The sequence below is a fragment of the Protobothrops mucrosquamatus genome, unplaced genomic scaffold (genome assembly GCF_001527695.2).
Source record: "Protobothrops mucrosquamatus isolate PMUCROS unplaced genomic scaffold, P.Mucros_1.0 scaffold_182, whole genome shotgun sequence".
Lineage (NCBI taxonomy): Eukaryota > Metazoa > Chordata > Lepidosauria > Squamata > Viperidae > Protobothrops > Protobothrops mucrosquamatus.
This window is the reverse complement of record NW_015386258.1, coordinates 131,777-150,276: the sequence shown is the minus strand read 5'-3', so window position 1 is coordinate 150,276 and position 18,500 is coordinate 131,777. Positions and strand designations below refer to the sequence as shown.

At 35.9% G+C, this 18,500-nt stretch overlaps 1 protein-coding gene across 1 annotated transcript in view; it reads left to right on the top strand.

Annotated features, from left to right (window-relative positions):
- Window positions 1-1,442: 1,442 nt before the first annotated feature.
- Window positions 1,443-18,500, top strand: part of KIF14 (kinesin family member 14) — a 49,530-nt gene continuing 32,472 nt past the window's right edge. Inside the window, exons 1-8 of the mRNA XM_029285736.1 lie at window positions 1,443-1,550; window positions 3,476-4,485; window positions 6,585-6,836; window positions 8,395-8,485; window positions 9,376-9,474; window positions 9,841-9,893; window positions 10,722-10,752; window positions 12,169-12,276. Of these exons, the coding sequence (XP_029141569.1) occupies window positions 1,443-1,550; window positions 3,476-4,485; window positions 6,585-6,836; window positions 8,395-8,485; window positions 9,376-9,474; window positions 9,841-9,893; window positions 10,722-10,752; window positions 12,169-12,276 (1,752 nt within the window). The remainder of the gene's footprint in view (window positions 1,551-3,475; window positions 4,486-6,584; window positions 6,837-8,394; window positions 8,486-9,375; window positions 9,475-9,840; window positions 9,894-10,721; window positions 10,753-12,168; window positions 12,277-18,500) is intronic.

Here is an 18,500-nt window from a genome sequence, read left to right as displayed (position 1 = left end):
TCAGCAAGTTTGGGGGAGTGAAAGACCATGTTATAGAGATGACCCACCATGGCCTTAATATGAAAGTTAAATAGGATCGGGGCTAATAAGCAGCCTTGCTTGATGCACATCTGAGTTTTAGTAGAACATAGAAATGGCCCTGGGGTTATATTTTACTTTAAGTGGCATATCTTCATGCAGCATATGTCTTAAATGCAGTAGATGCAGGTCAGTTGAAGAAGTGTCCAACTTCTCCCACAATTTAATTCAGAAAATGGAGTCAATTGCTGGTATGAAATCTGTGAATGCGACAAAAAGAGATGTAGGAGGAATGAATTCCAACGAGGTGCTAGAATGTAAGCATCAGAAGCGGATAGCAAGTCTCCAACCAATCCTGGAATATCTATTATGGATACGTTAACATGGAGATTGCTGATGATGTTAAAGATGCTAAAATTAACACATCATTCTTTTTTTTATGTATAGGGAGAATGACTCAGGTTCTCAGTCCTTGGGGGCTTGTCCAAAGGTATCTAGGCAGGTAAATAGTGAGAGCAGAAGTCCTGATTGTTTTTGGGAAGTCCTGATTGTTTTTAATGGCCTCTAGAGGGCTGATAGAAAAAAGAATGGGAAGGCTGAATTGTTGAAAATTGGGCATTAGATGGGAGTGCCTGAATGGTGACACCATCCTGTTATGTAATTATTAGCCTCTAATATACAATCACAAGGCCAACTGAAGCCAATTATAGCTGGAATTAAGTAACAACTTGTACAACTTAAATAACAATGTAAAAATATCAGGAAATGAAATTTAAACATACACACACACAACTGATTTAAGGAAGTCTAAATATTTTAGGAATATTTTATATTCCAAGGGACTCTTAAGTACATCAAATAATTTATTATTTGTTATTAATCCCATTAACACACACACACACAAACTATTCGTTTGGACATTTAAAAAAATCAATAGTTTTCTCTTCGACCATATGCTAGTTATTCTACACATCCAACCATCTGAAGTAAAGTTTGGGAGGTCCGTTTCACAGTTGCAGCTTCATCTTAATGTACGATCTAAATCAATGGTTTTTATTACAGAGATTTCGGGCACAAGCAGCAATTTTATTTAGTTTTACCTTTAGAAATTAAGAAAAGCTCGAGATGGAAACGCAACCCTGAAGCAAGTATTTTTTTGAGAGCTGATTGCAACGAAATTTTATTTTAAAGTATGCTGGATTAGTGTTCATTTAAAGTGACAAAGTTTTTATTCCCACCGAAATGGGAAAGAGAGCAAACTCTGAAATATCAGGCTCAGCCCGATTCATTTAGCCATCCTACAGCATTTTGGTCTTGGTTGATCGCGAAATGAAAGTGTTTGCTTCAGAACCAGAGGTGTAGCTATAGCGCCCTAGAGGTAATTCTTTGACTAGTCTGGTCTTCCCTGCTTACGGGAGCTGCGTATGACGTCATCCACCCTCTCAACCAATAGCAAACATCGCGGCGCATTCGAAAAGAGAGTCGGAGGTGCAGCTGAAATGATAGTCTGTTGGTTTGACGTCGAAGGGCAGGTAAGCAGTAACGCGCGAAAAGGTCACTTCTGAATGCGTCTTCCTCTTCTTTACTCGAGGGATTGTTTATTGAGTTTCTAGATTTCCGTAGGCCGCCGCTTCTTTAATTGGTCTCTTTTGAAGCAGTTTTTCTTGGCATGCGAGAAACACTATAAAGTTTGCCTTGGCAGAAAAAAACAAGATTGTTTCTTCTAATGTCGGGTTCGCAAAATTGAGGGTTCCCAAATGTTTTTGCGCAATTTGATTGCAAATGCCATCATCCATATTCCCTACAAAAGGTGGGAATTGTAGGCTAGCAATATCCGGAAATTGAGAAGTCCCCATCGTTGTTCTAGTTCAGTCGTTTTCCAACTTGCCAACTAAGATGTGTGGACTTCATCTCCCAGAATTCCCCAGTCAGCATGCTGGCTGGGGAATTCTGAGAATTGAAGTTCACTCATCTTAAAGTTGCTAACTTTGAGAAACACTTTTTTAGTCTCTTCAGGAAGGATTTCTTTAATTTGAAAACAGTGTCAGATGGGTTTTTTTCCCCTTATTCAGTGAATGTGTGCAAGAATTGTAAGGAATTATAATTTGATACCAAAATTATGATAATGGACCAAGCATTCAGACCTTTTCAAAAATAATATAAGTAACAGAGGTTGATTGGGATCAAAAGATGGGGTTTGTACAACTTTCATAATTGCACAGAAGAGAGTTTTATAAGCCTGATCAAAACACCTGCAGAAACTCCCCCTTTCACATAATTCATCAATTTAAAATTTGCTGCTATATTGTAATGAATTCACTATTCCAAAGTACTGTGTTTTAAGAGGCAAAAATGTTTTTCACATTATTTTTAAAGAAAAGCAGATTGGAAGTTTGATTTTTAAGTTCCATTTACAACTCGGACCACTATATACTTTTTCAGTAGAGGCCCTCACTTCGTGGAGTATCCTCACCTAGAAGAAGGGAGATTCCTGTCCTTGCTGCACTTTGTAAGCAGACCCAAACAATCTTCCCCTACTGTGAATTTGGCAATTAGTTTACAGTAGTTTGTTTAGTTTTATTGTTGACTTTTTAAAAAAGATATTACAGTAGTAAGCAGTCTTCCGTTGACACCCATTCATTTAGTTATCGAAGCTGCAAAATAATGAAAAAAAGTGACGTACAACCATAGCAGCTTCCCCATGGGTCATGTGATCAAAATCTGGGTGCTTTGGTAACCAGCATGTATTTATGACTGTTGCAAGGACCTCGGGTCATGTGATCACCATTTCCAACTGTCCCAGCCATCTTCAGACAAGCAAAGTCAGTGAGGGAAGTTGGAGTTGCTTAATGACCATGTGATTCACTTAACAACCGTGGCCAAAACAGGTTGTAAAATCGAATGTGACTCACTTAACCACTTAACACCTGCCTTGCTAAGTCACAGAAATTCTGGTTTCAGTTATGCTCATAAATCACGATATGTTAATTTTGTATGCTTTACAATTTTCTCTACTTTAATTTTGTTGCACCCTATCTAGAATATGTTAGGAATAAGAAGGATTATAAATACTGGGAAATAGATGAATAAATATGACTTTAAATATCAGAAATAAATGCTACTAGTCAGTAAGATATATTTTAGCAGTACAGTCTTATTTGAAAATTAAAAGATATTTTACAAGCTGGAATCATTAATCATTTGACTGAATAGGCTACCACCTACTGTACAATTCTAAAGCACTTTATTCTGAATTTTTCCACCTGAAAATAACAATGCTTTTTTCTTTTCTTTTTTTAACAGATGCCATCATGACACATTTTGTTTACATTATATAGAAAGTGAGATTAGGAGCCAATTCTTTTTTTTTTCAGGCAGACCTTACATGAGATAATTTCAGTTTTACAGCTGTAGTTGGTAGTATTCAGCTTCAATGTCTATCGTTTCTGTTTCTAAGAAAAGCCACGTTAGTGAGCTTGGCGGGTCTTCACAAAAACCGCCCTCAGGAAATGTCTCTTCAACACTTGGATTTGGACAATTAAAACCGTGCGTATTAGAATACGAGAGAACCAGTTCACTCTCACAACCTTTGAATAAGACTGCGGAAATAAATAGGACCTATGTAGTTTCTGCCTATAACAAATTGTCCACTGCTTTACCTGCATATACATCAGAAGTCAAGCTGACTCTCCAAAGAGGAAGAGCAACGAGTAAAGGAGAATCCAATGTAGATAAAATCCATGGCAGTGATAATACACTACTGGAAGAAAGATTAACCCTCCAACCCCAAATTGTAACTAGAGTAACTGAGAAACCTAAGACAAATAATATTTATGAACCTAAAACAGAAAAAGCTGGATACTTGCCACCAAAAAGTAATAATGCTCCATTTTCATCCAAAGGTAACTACAGTGATATTTCACCTATTAAGGCTACTGGAAAGACAAATTCTAAGACAAATTATAGTAATGTTACTGGGAATGTCACACCCATAAAACCCAGGACACCTGCTGCGTCTCAGAATCAAAATGAGATTTCTCGATTATTACGCTTAACCACAACTAATCCTAACAGTAAGCCATCGGCATTAAAAACATCTGGAAGATTCAGTAAATCAAATGGAACTGAAAACCGGCAGAATAATCTAACTAAAAATGAATCTTTAGAAAGACAGAAGACCCCAAGGAAGAATACAGCAGAAGTATCAACCGTTCAGAATGCCAAGAGTCCTGCCGCCTCCATCTTAAAAAATAGGATGCCTTGTCTTCAAATCTCACAAAAGGAAACCTGTGCTGCGTTCACTCCAAGCAAAATGGGAAAGATGCAAGAAAATACCACATATGCTCAACGAGCTGCTTCGGCTAAAGAAGACGGCATAAAGCAGAATGTGTCCTTTAAAGACAATCCTTTTAAAATAGAAAACAGTAAAGTGACTGTGGCCGTGAGGGTACGGCCCTTTAGTTTCAGGTAAGTCTTTACACAGATCATTGTAACTGTACCCAGTCATTATCTTCCAAGGTGATGATAATCATGGACACCCTTTTAGTGACGTACAAGAGTGATCCAATTTTATTCCTGTTGTCTCTTTCCCTAGTCCAGGGTTTTTCAAATTCAGCAACTTAAAGGTCTGTAGACTTCAACTCTCAGATTTGCCCATCCAGCCTGCTGGCTAAAGAATTCTGGGAATTGAAATTATATAAATTAAAGTTGCTGAGATTGAGAAACACTGTTCTAGTCTACTACCAAAGTTAATCTCCGGCTTCTTGCAATGCAGTATGATGGCTTCCATATTTGTTTTTTTTTTTAGCCTGCTTTTAGCCCAGTGGTGGCGAACCTATGGCACGGGTGCCAGAGGCAGCACTCAGAGCCCTCTCTGTGGGCATGCGCACTGTCGCCCCAGTCCTAGGCCTTCAGCTGGGTTTTATAAAACCTTTTCGCTTTTGACCTCCGCCGCCGTGTGCAAAAAAAAAAAAGATTCAATCAATCAGCCAATTTCAACTTCTCATGGGAAAAAAAAGATCTTGCAAAGTTGGAATTGATTGATTGAACTTTTTAGTCCCACCCAGTCTGCCGTTACCATGGCAGCCACACCCACCCAATGGGCCACACCCACCCGGCACTCAACGATGCATAAGTGGGTTTTGGGTTGCAGTTTGGGCACTCGGTCTCTAAAAGGTTCGCCATCACTGTTTTAGCCTATCCCGAATCTGTGTAGTTTTGGGTAGGCTGGAGACACATTTGCTCCCAAACCTACCAGCACCACAACTCCATTTCTAGCAGTTATTATTTTGAACCTCAGGAGTTTAGGTGCACTCCCTAATATTTTATAGAACTCATGATTCAAGTCTAGTTCCAACAGAATAATATACTGCAGATTTGGCAGCAGAAAAACCGTGTTTTCTTTGCCTTCCTCTGCAGGTTTATTTTGTTCAATACTAAACCTATTGAAATATCCTGGTGAATTCAGATTTATTTTATATTGTATGATACTAGATAATATTAAATATGCTTTCACTCAATATTTAAATGTATTCTTTTGTGTAGTGGACATATAGTTGCATTCCATCATGTTCTACTTACTTTGGTTTTATTGCATGTATTTGATTTTGATTTTATTTCATTCATTTATAAACGTGAGATTATATTTCACGTTTCATTCAGGATGAATGTACATTTATATTTTCTCCTATATTTCCTTGCAACAACCCTGTGAGATGAGAGAGACTGATTGCTCAAAGTTACCCAGTGATCCTCTGTGACTGACGCTGAATTGGAACCTGGGACTTTCCAGGACCAGGTGTAACTACTACATCATGATAGTCTTGAAATAATTTCATCCAATAACATTTCATACCTGAATTATATGGTTCTGATAATGTAAAACCTTAATATATCATTACAACTTATTAGTTTCTTATTGTAGTTTAGATAAAGAAAAACACGTAAATGTTATACTAATATGAAAACTATATAAAATAATATTCCTGATCGCGGTAGTGTTTTTATCTTTTCACAACTCATATTCCAAATGTTGTGATCCCCTATACCAGTGATGGCGAACCTTTTAGAGACTGAGTGCCCAAACTGCAACCCAAAACCCACTTATGCATCGTCGAGTGCCGGGTGGGTGTGGCCCATTGGGTGGGCGTGACCAATTGGGTCGGCGTGGCTGCGGTGGTAACGGCAGACTGGGTGGGACTAAAAAGTTCAATCAATCAATTCCAACTTTGCAAGATTTTTTTTTCCCGCGAGAAGTTGAAATTGACTGATTGAACCTTTTTTTTTTTTTGCACATGGTGGCGGAGGCCTAAAGTGAAAAGGTTTTATAAAATCCAGCTGAAGGCCTAGGACTGGGGCAACGGCACGTGTGCCCACAGAGAGGGCTCTGAGTGCCACCTCTGGCACCCGTGCCATAGGTTCGGCACCACTGCCCTATACACTATAGTTCCTAGAACATTTAACTAGATAAATGCGAATTAACTCTTTAGTTTTCACCATTATTATACATCTAATGTGTTGAGCATTTACGTCATTGCAAATTACATTTATTTTGTGTTTTTACCTAGAGACAAAAATGAAGAATCTATTCAAGTGGTTTCTATGGAAGGGCAAGAAACTGTTGTTCATCATCCATCTACAAAACAAATATACAATTTCACCTTTGACTTTTCATTCTGGTCTTTTGATAAGCGTCTTAACTATGCAAGCCAAGAAAAAATATACCAATCTTTGGCAATGCCTCTACTAGAGACGGCCTTTGAAGGATACAATGCTTGCCTTTTTGCATATGGACAGACTGGTTCCGGAAAATCGTATACGTAAGTTGAGTTGGGAGGGAAAATTGGGGGGGGGGAGAGATGAGAATCAGCAGCATTCGATATAAGTTGCCTTCGACAGTGATCTCAAACTAAGATTTTTACTGAAATATGGTTGCATCTATTGAAATCAATGTAATCCATGAAACTAAGATAGAACCTCAGTTAGTCTTTGAGATGCGATAAGACTCTTCATTGTTTCTTTGCTGCAACAAATTAATATGTTTAATCCTCTCTAGAATATAATTAGAATGCAGCTACCCAGTGATAAAATTTCACGCAAATCTTTGTGAGATGATAAAAAATGCACACCGTCTTGCAAACTAGGGTAGAATAATATAGTGGCAAAGAGACTTTAAAGCAGGAATTTAACCAGAAATTCCTTGAAAATGTTATGAATGTACTAAATGGTCTCAGGCAACCATCTTTTGGGTTGGATGCACAAATTGTGCCAGGCCTTAGATTCTTTTAAATGTGGTTTGCTGAATAAATAAGAATTAGTTGAATCCAGGTAACACATTAAATAAAAAAGGAGAAAAATAATTTGATTCAATTAGCTCTTGAATCCACTTTTTGTATTGAACATCTGTCAGTAATATAGAATTAATAATGTTGCTGTCCTTAGAAGGCATATTGTAAAGATGGTTGTAACAAGGTATGTGAAGTCCTTTAAAAAGTTAACAAGTATTGTTAACAGGAGTATTAATACAAGTTTATTGCATTAATAAGCAATACAATAAGTTCCAAGCGTGTGGAGGAGGCTTAATCACATGTTTAGAAGCCATAAGTAACTGTTCTATGTGATTCTGGCTGCTCTGCTGTAGAATGAATTTCAAGTTCTCAGCTGTAATTAGAAAGTCATAGCTGAGTTGCATCCTCTGAGATCATTCTCCAAAACATGGGATTCCACCCCCCCCTGAAATATGGAGAGAATTCTGATTTTCCTTTCCCAGCCACCCTTCAAGGTTGGTACTTTCCAATAATTGGCAGTCTGAAATGAGAATAGAGTAGAAATGAAGCATTGGATGTACTGAGAAGTTGGGCGGACCTTCTGCATCCAATGGCCTTCTAGCTCAATTTTGGATCTGGAGAGTTTTCCTCCCCTTTTTCTAAATAAATTTATAAGGACAAGAACCTATTCTCTTTTGTTTCTGTCTTGCCAGCAGTAGCTTAATAGCACATTTGCTTATTTTCAGGATGCTCTAATTTTGGAGTATTTAAGAAGGAAGGTAAAATTGCTTTGCCTTAATTATATTTGTTATCAGATATATTTACGGTACTATTATATCATTTGAAATCTGTAAGAAGCTCCTACTTTTGTTATTAGATCAATTTGTGTTAGAGATAGCGATAGCGAGGCTGGTCTCATTCATTAATCTAATGAGGATGGCTTATTTTTTTTTAATGCTTGGAGATTTTTCAGTATTCTGATTCTATAGAAGAATTCTGATTTCTTTAAATTGTTTTTTTAAACCTTGTTCTCTTTCGTATGGAGAATGATTTGAAAAAATGCAAAAGGTCTTCTTCTGCTGGATTGAATATATTTAAATTGTCATTACAGCATGATGGGGTTTGATGATGATGAACGAGGAATAATACCAAGATTCTGTCAAGATCTTTTTTATCAAATAGCAGAAAAAGAAACAAAAGAGGTACTGCAATACTTATATCCTCATCAGTTTGGAATTGAAATCTTTTTTAGCCTGTAATAATTAAATGTGCATTTCAACATTAGTTTCTGGAATTCAGATGGAATTAAAATAAAATTTCTTCATAATAGTGCTTAAACTGTGATAAGTCTTCCTTAGCTGAGATAGATAAAAGGTAACATTTATAAAAGTGCACATAAAGAAAAGTGTGATACAAGTAAACTTTATGCCATCTAAATTCTTTTACTATGGATCATTTGATACATGTAGATCATTTGATACATGTTGTCAAGGGTATGTAATTAAATAGCATAAGAATCCAATTCTATTCCTTCAGGTGAAGATTTTTTACATACTGTGCTTTTATTTCATCCAAGATGCATTATGATATATTGAAACAGTTTTGCAAGCATGATGAAGTTGGATCACCAACTTCATAGTTTGGCTAGTGTTACAGAATAATGTGCCTTTTGTAAAAATTGAGCAAAACATGTATCATTATAAAACATTATTAATTGGAGTAGAAAGAAACTTCAGAGACAATGATCCTTGATTATTGTTCATCCTAGAAATTGTTAGGGTCTCCATTTATGCATTTGAAGGTAAGTTTGGCCATCCATCCTAACTAAGATATCAGCATAAATATATCTTATTTTGGGAAAAGGTTTTTAGGCTGTGAAATTGGTGCCTTAAGCATCTATAAGCTTTAAGGCATCCATTTTGCCTATGAGGAACTTAAAACCTCTGTCCTGTTTGGTTTCACCCTCTCTGTATGAATTCTTAGAGTCATAAAAAGTCCTTGAGTCACACTTTTGCAGCTTCCACTATCATATAGCCAGTTTTGTTTTCCCAGAGTACTTAACCAGCAATCAAACTTTTCTTCTTACTAATAGACTACTTATCATCTTGAAATCAGCTATTTTGAAGTCTATAATGAAAAAATTCATGATTTGCTTATCTTCAGAACTGAAAATGGAGAGAAGAAACAACCTGTAAGTTAAAATGTTAGCTTTAAGTAACTAGTCCAGGTTATTTTTTCCCCTGTTATTTTGTTCTAGTATTCTGTTTTAACTATTACTTTTAAACCTCTTAAAGCTTAATCTGCATGCTGTTTTGCCTGGTGCAATTCTTACAATGAAGTATATTAATATTTTTTGTGGTTTATAAATAGAATGTAAAGTGAAACAACTTTTTTCAAGAATTTTCACATTTTTATTGTGTTTCACTGAGATTTTAATGTTGTACACTGCCTATATGTGAATTAGCCGGCAACATAAAATTGTTTAGTAAATAGCTAAAAATAATTAATTCTTTTAAAGCATTCGCATTTCTAATCAGCATTTTTTTTTAATTAAAAGCTTCGTGTAAGAGAACATCCAGTCTTTGGGCCATATGTGGAAGACCTGACAGCGTAAGGGATTATCCAATGATGCCTTTTTATCTGATAAAATGGTATTTGCCAGGATAAGTGATTTCTTCTTCCATTCTTCCTGTTTTCTCCAAATCTGCTCTTGAACTGGTTTGGGGAATGTGCAAAGAGTTAAAAGGAGGGGACTTAAAATTGATAGGAAGTTTGATTGTGCAAAGAGGAAGTTTATTTGGATATTCTTGGATTAGCCAATACATTTTACTTTCAGCCTGGGTGCTGAACTGCAGCTTTATTCGATGATGCCAAATATAACAAGAAGTCTACCCTTATTTCTTAGCTGTTGTAAAAAATGAAATTCACTCCTCAACTAATCAAATTCCCTTCAGATATTCTCTTTTCTCATTCACTTTCTGCTCTTCTCCAGACTTCATTTTATTTTACCCACTGACCTTTGGGATCTTGTTTCCAAATTGCTATCTACTGTTTAGACTTCTAATAGAATAGCCCTCCATCTTGCTTCTCTTTAACTTGGTCCCAGTCTACCCAGTGTGGACTCTCCTTCTTAGTCAAATATAAGCTCTAGTCCAACAATTTGCTTTGTTTTTCTACTTAACAGATAGATTGCAAATATTTAGTTTGTAATCCCATTAAGTTGGTCCTTGTGGCCTAACAAGCAAGTAAAAAATAGATTTCTCTGTAAACTTTTGTAAGCTATGAGCAATTATGCCAGTATGCGTATATATTGTTCTATGTCTATATATGTATACTAATATTATACTATTACAACTAAGAAATTTAATTTAAGCCAATTATTTTATATATGTCAACATTAATTTTTCTAACTAGATAAAATTATCCCTTTCCTTTTAGGAATGCCGTTAGTTCTTACTCTGATATCCAGGTAAAATTTTGTTAATTTAAATATAATTTATGAGTCTTTCAATAGAATATGTAAAGATATTACCATTAACTATAGTAAACAAAAGATTATAGAGTAATGGAGAGAGAATATGTTACATTTTACTGACTTTTGTGTGGTATTAAAATATTTGAACTAGTAAGAAATGCTAGCATCTTAGTAGAAAGTTCCTTGCATTATCAGGATTTTTAATTCATTTTCTTTACAAACTCAGCAAGAATTTGAGAAAGGTTCTGGTTTTATATGTGTTTATGTATATTGTAGAATTTCAAGAGGAAACTCTCTTTAAAGAAGAAGTAACATGACAAATAAAAACAGATGACAAGCATAAAATACAAATGCTAAACCAATTCTGTAATATAATACTGACAAGCTAATTTTAGGGCTGCAGTTCAAAGGGAAGCAATTCTGCTTGTTTCTCCTGCATGTATAAAATAGCATATGGAAGCCTTCTTTAAAAAATAATGCAACTCTTTGTTTCCCTATTTACCCTCCAAGATGAGACCATCCATTCTTTACCAAGAAGAATCTAGTAATTTGTTACTACCATTATACTACTGATAGGTTAAATTGTAACTAAGCAACATAGCCCTGGGGAAGAGTGAGTAGTCAGAAGAGTGACAAAAGCTTCACTTTAATGTGTTGGCCAGTTGAATGCTTGGGAAGACAGCAGAACTCAACTGAAGAGGGAAAGGCAATGTGAACTACTAGACTGAGAGATAGGCTTTACCTATTTCTCTAAGGGGCCAAGAAGATTCTATTGGACTTATACTAGACAAAGGTGATTTAGGTACCTGTTTTCCAAAGGTGACACCTTTGGGACAACCATGACCTGGATGACTGAGAATCTCCATAGACATTTAGCTATGCACTTTGGGAAGAACACCCTTCGAATGGTGTGGGAGTATGAACGGATTTCCAGAAAACATTGCAGACCACAGGAACAGGGCAGAAAACATCCTGCAGTCAGAAGGCTCCATACACATTTGCACTACTCAGGTGACCCTGAGGACATAGAAAACATCCAAGTGATCCCAATGACTCTCTAAAAGAATGCAAATGACCAGCTGTTGGCAAGGAATATAAATCCTTCCATTCCCCACCATCTGGTCAGAGCTGAAGAAGCTTCTTGCATGAGAAGTGAAACGACTTCCAAGAAAAAAAAAGAAAGAAAGTCCAGTTGCCTCTTGAAAAAGCACCTTTGGGAGAACCATGAGCTGGATGACTGAGAATCTCCATAGACATTTAAAAGATAATAATTTCAAATCTATGACAGCTAAATTCTATACATATGGTTATACATGTTTTATTCACATTAGCTATTCTTATGCTTGCTTTGAAGTAATAATGGCATACAAAGTGCTTTTTAAACATTTGCATCTCCTCTCTTTTCATCAGAATTGGCTCCAGCTAGGAAACAAGCATAGAGCTACTGCTGCCACTGGCATGAATGACAAGAGTTCTCGATCTCACTCTGTTTTCACGTTGGTGATGACACAAATCAAGGTATTATGAGGACTCTTTTAAAAGGTTGGGTGTATGTCGTGTGCATGTGCCGGTGGTGGCTTTATCATAAGATTTTTTTTCAAACATTCAACATTTTAATCAAACAACTTCCTTTTCTGAAGGAGATTCGTTTTTTAACATTGATATAATATTCTGATAGTTGAAAATGCAAAGAATCTGCAAGCTCTAACAATAAAAGTCATGGAGCACAGTGCAAATAAATTGGGACTAAAATTAAATATAAAGAACATCAGTAACAGGTATAACAACTGGTCTTAGAATTGACAATGAAGATATCAAAGTGGTTGTTGATAGCTTCTGCCTTTTATGATCAATCATCAACAGTAAAGGAACAAGCAGTCATGAAATACATTACAGACTAATGCTTGATGGAGCAGCCTTGAAGGCCTTGAAAGAGATATTTAGATCAGAATAGTGCAAGCCATGATATTCCATACGATCATTTATGGAAGCAAAAGTTGGACTTCAGAGAAGCAGGATACGAAAAATACTAATTCTTTTGATGTTGGAGGAAACTCCTGAGAATATTGTAGGCAGTCAAGGAAAACTAACTAAAATGCAATAAAACCTTCCAGAATGTAATAAAACTTTAGTGTTGTAATAATAATAACCATTACTATCACAATAATAATCAAAATAATGATAGTACAACACTATCGGCACTGACAAATTCACCCTCAGTCAATTGCAAAAGGCAGCTTTACTTCGAACCGCTTACATCTCGTGACGATATCTGTTACACCATTCAAACATCCACATCTGCCTATCCAGGTCCTTGGGAAGGACTCAATATCCAGTCTGAACATCTGGCTGGGTGTGCAACGAACCATGATAATAGGCATCCAAATAGTGATAACTATTGTAATTCCCCAAAGGGTCTCTGGAAAATCATCATTTTAAAAACTTTTTCGAAAACTATCAGTAAGGGGCCATTCGAATTGCTAGAGAGAGACTGTTTCAGAAAAGCCTCTCTGATGAAAAAGCAGCATCTTCTGGCCTCAGCATCTCTCATTTCATGAAATAATGTTGAGGTGGAAGGTACCTGGTCCAAGTGGATTGAAACTTTTACATGCTAGGTTGGTTCCCTCAAATTTCTCTACTTCCTGCTCATTTGTCCCCATCTCACTTCACTCAGACAGATTCCTCAATATAAAGAGCGAATTTTATGGGTGTGTAGGCAGCTGCAGTCATTAAATCATGGGAACCTAAGGAATAGTTAGAATTTAATTTGGACTTCTCTGGATCTGCTTGGGTATCAGAGCGGTTTGCATTGGAGGAACCAAGAAGTTCAAAATCATAGGTACAGCTATGGATAAAAGCTTTGCCATCTTCAAGGGTGGCAAAGAAATGAGATGATTGTTAAACGAATCCAATGTCTGTAATGGGCATTTTTTTGCCAGAAACACCTGTTTCTGGCAAAAAAAACAACCCCATTGTAAATCATGGCCACATGACTACAGGACATTGCAGATGGCTGTATATGCAGGCTGGTTGCTGAGTGCCCAAAATGTGATCATGTGACTGGGGGGGGCAGCCATTGGAACTTTGAATCTAAATGAAGAGTACCTATTTTAATGGGGTTCTCTGAAATTTCAGTCACTAAATGACTTAGTCATAAATTGTGTGAAAGCGCTCCCTGTCATTATCTTGGTCAGGAAATGATNCTGCAATACTTATATCCTCATCAGTTTGGAATTGAAATCTTTTTTAGCCTGTAATAATTAAATGTGCATTTCAACATTAGTTTCTGGAATTCAGATGGAATTAAAATAAAATTTCTTCATAATAGTGCTTAAACTGTGATAAGTCTTCCTTAGCTGAGATAGATAAAAGGTAACATTTATAAAAGTGCACATAAAGAAACGTGTGATACAAGTAAACTTTATGCCATCTAAATTCTTTTACTATGGATCATTTGATACATGTAGATCATTAGATACATGTTGTCAAGGGTATGTAATTAAATAGCATAAGAATCCAATTCTATTCCTTCAGGTGAAGATTTTTTACATACTGTGCTTTTATTTCATCCAAGATGCATTATGATATATTGAAACAGTTTTGCAAGCATGATGAAGTTGGATCACCAACTTCATAGTTTGGCTAGTGTTACAGAATAATGTGCCTTTTGTAAAAATTGAGCAAAACATGTATCATTGTAAAACATTACTAATTGGAATAGAAAGAAACTTCAGAGACAATGATCCTTGATTATTGTTCATCCTAGAAATTGTTAGGGTCTCCATTTATGCATTTGAAGATAAGTTTGGCCGTCCATCCTAACTAAGATATCAGCATAAATATATCTTATTTTGGGAAAAGGTTTTTAGGCTGTGAAATTGGTGCCTTAAGCATCTATAAGCTTTAAGGCATCCATTTTGCCTATGAGGAACTTAAAACCTCTGTCCTGTTTGGTTTCACCCTCTCTGTATGAATTCTTAGAGTCATAAAAAGTCCTTGAGTCACACTTTTGCAGCTTCCACTATCATATAGCCAGTTTTGCTTTCCCAGAGTACTTAACCAGCAATCAAACTTTTCTTCTTACTATTAGACTACTTATCATCTTGAAATCAGCTATTATGAAGTCTATAATGAAAAAATTCATGATTTGCTTATCTTCAGAACTGAAAATGGAGAGAAGAAACAACCTGTAAGTTAAAATGTTAGTTTTAAGTAACTAGTCCAGGTTATTTTTCCCCCTGTTATTTTGTTCTAGTATTCTGTTTTAACTATTACTTTTAAACCTCTTAAAGCTTAATCTGCATGCTGTTTTGCCTGGTGCAATTCTTACAATGAAGTATATTAATATTTTTTGTGGTTTATAAATAGAATGTAAAGTGAAACAACTTTTTTCAAGAATTTCCACATTTTTATTGTGTTTCACTGAGATTTTAATGTTGTACACTGCCTACAGTATATGTGAATTAGCCGGCAACATAAAATTGTTTAGTAAATAACTAAAAATAATTAATTCTTTTAAAGCATTCGCATTTCTAATCAGCATTTTTTTTTAATTAAAAGCTTCGTGTAAGAGAACATCCAGTCTTTGGGCCATATGTGGAAGACCTGACAGCGTAAGGGATTATCCAATGATGCCTTTTTATCTGATAAAATGGTATTTGCCAGGAGAAGTGATTTCTTCTTCCATTCTTCCTGTTTTCTCCAAATCTGCTCTTGAACTGGTTTGGGGAATGTGCAAAGAGTTAAAAGGAGGGGACTTAAAATTGATAGGAAGTTTGATTGTGCAAAGAAGAAGTTTCTTTGGATATTCTTGGATTAGCCAATACATTTTACTTTCAGCCTGGGTGCTGAACTGCAACTTTATTCGATGATGCTAAATATAACAAGAAGTCTACCCTTATTTCTTAGCTGTTGTAAAAAATGAAATTCACTCCTCAACTAAACAAATTCCCTTCGGATATTCTCTTTTCTCATTAACTTTCTGCTCTTCTCCAGACTTCATTTTATTTCACCCACTGACCTTTGGGATCTTGTTTCCAAATTGATATCTACTGTTTAGACTTCTAATAGAATAGCCCTCCATCTTGCTTCTCTTTAACTTGGTCCCAGTCTACCCAGTGTGGACTCTCCTTCTTAGTCAAATATAAGCTCTAGTCCAACAATTTGCTTTGTTTTTCTACTTAACAGGTAGATTGCAAATATTTAGTTTGTAATCCCATTAAGTTGGTCCTTGTGGCCTAACAAGCAAGTAAAAAATAGATTTCTCTGTAAACTTTTGTAAGCTATGAGCAATTATGCCAGAATGCGTATATATTGTTCTATGTCTATATATGTATACTAATATTATACTATTACAACTAAGAAATTTAATTTAAGCCGATTATTTTATATATGTCAACATTAATTTTTCTAACTAGATAAAATTATCCCTTTCCTTTTAGGAATGCCGTTAGTTCTTACTCTGATATCCAGGTAAAATTTTGTTAATTTAAATATAAATTATGAATCTTTCAATAGAATATGTAAAGATATTACCATTAACTATAGTAAACAAAAGATTATAGAGTAATGGAGAGAGAATATGTTACATTTTACTGACTTTTGTGTGGTATTAAAATATTTGAACTAGTAAGAAATGCTAGCATCTTAGTAGAAAGTTCCTTGCATTATCAGGATTTTTAATTCATTTTCTTTACAAACTCAGCAAGAATTTGAGAAAGGTTCTGTTTTTATATGTGTTTATGTATATTGTAGAATTTCAAGAGGAAACTCTCTTTAAAGAAGAAGTAACATGACAAATAAAAACAGCTGACAAGCATAAAATACAAATGCTAAACCAATTCTGTAATATAATACTGACAAGCTAATTTTAGGGCTGCAGTTCAAAGGGCAAGCAATTCTGCTTGTTTCTCCTGCATGTATAAAATAGCATATGGAAGTCTTCTTTAAAAAATAATGCAACTCTTTGTTTCCCTATTTACCCTCCAAGATGAGACCATCCATTCTTTACCAAGAAGAATCTAGTAATTTGTTACTACCATTATACTACTGATAGGTTAAATTGTAACTAAGTAACATAGCCCTGGGGAAGAGTGAGTAGTCAGAAGAGTGACAAAAGCTTCACTTTAATGTGTTGGCCAGTTGAATGCTTGGGAAGACAGCAGAACTCAACTGAAGAGGGAAAGGCAATGTGAACTACTAGACTGAGAGATAGGTTTTACCTATTTCTCTAAGGGGCCAAGAAGATTCTATTGGACTTATACTAGACAAAGGTGATTTAGGTACCTGTTTTCCAAAGGTGACACCTTTGGGACAACCATGACCTGGATGACTGAGAATCTCCATAGACATTTAGCTATGCACTTTGGGAAGAACACCCTTCGAATGGTGCGGGAGTATGAACGGATTTCCAGAAAACATTGCAGACCACAGGAACAGGGCAGAAAACATCCTGCAGCCAGAAGGCTCCATACACATTTGCACTACTCAGGTGACCCTGAGGGGACAGAAAAACATCCAAGTGGTCCCAATGACTCTCTAAAAGGATGCAAATGACCAGCTGTCGGCAAGGAATATAAATCCTTCCATTCCCCACCATCTGGTCAGAGCTGAAGAAGCTTCTTGCATGAGAAGTGAAACGTCTTCAAAGAAAAAAAAGAAAAAAAGAAAGTCCAGTTGCCTCCTGAAAAAGCACCTTTGGGAGAACCATGAGCTGGATGACTGAGAATCTCCATAGACATTTAAAAGATAGTAATTTCAAATCTATGACAGCTAAATTCTATATATATGGTTATACATGTTTTATTCACATTAGCTATTCTTATGCTTGCTTTGAAGTAATAATGGCATACAAAGTGCTTTTTAAACATTTGCATCTCCTCTCTTTTCATCAGAATTGGCTCCAGCTAGGAAACAAGCATAGAGCTACTGCTGCCACTGGCATGAATGACAAGAGTTCTCGATCTCACTCTGTTTTCACGTTGGTGATGACACAAATCAAGGTATTATGAGGACTCTCTTAAAAGGTTGGGTTTATGTTGTGTGCATGTGCCGGTGATGGCTTTATCATAAGATTTTTTCAAACATTCAACATTTTAATCAAATAACTTCCTTTTCTGAAGGAGATTCGTTTTTTAACATTGATATAGTATTCTGATAGTTGAAAATGCAAAGAATCTGCAAGCTCTAACAATAAAAGTCATGGAGCACAGTGCAAATAAATTGGGACTAAAATTAAATATAAAGAACATCAGTAACAGGTATAACAACTGGTCTTAGAATTGACAATGAAGATATCAAAGTGGTTGATAGCTTCTGCCTTTTAGGATCAATTATCAACAGTAAAGAAACAAGCAGTCATGAAATACATTACAGATGCTTGATGGAGCAGCCTTGAAGGCCTTGAAAGAGATATTTAGATAGTGTGACATGCCCATAACTCCAAAGATCAGAATAGTGCAAGCCATGATATGCTATATGATCATTTATGGAAGCAAAAGTTGGACTTCAGAGAAGCAGGATACGAAAAATACTAATTCTTTTGATGTAATAATAATAATAATAATAATAGTAAAGTTGGAAGGGACCTTGAAGGTCATCTAGTCCAACCCCCTGCTCAGGCAGGAAACCCTATACCATTTCGGACAAATGGCTGTCCAGTCTCTTCTTAAAAACTTCCAGTGTTGGAGCATTCACCGCTTCTGGAGGCAGGTTGTTCCACTGGTTAATTGTTCTCACTGTCA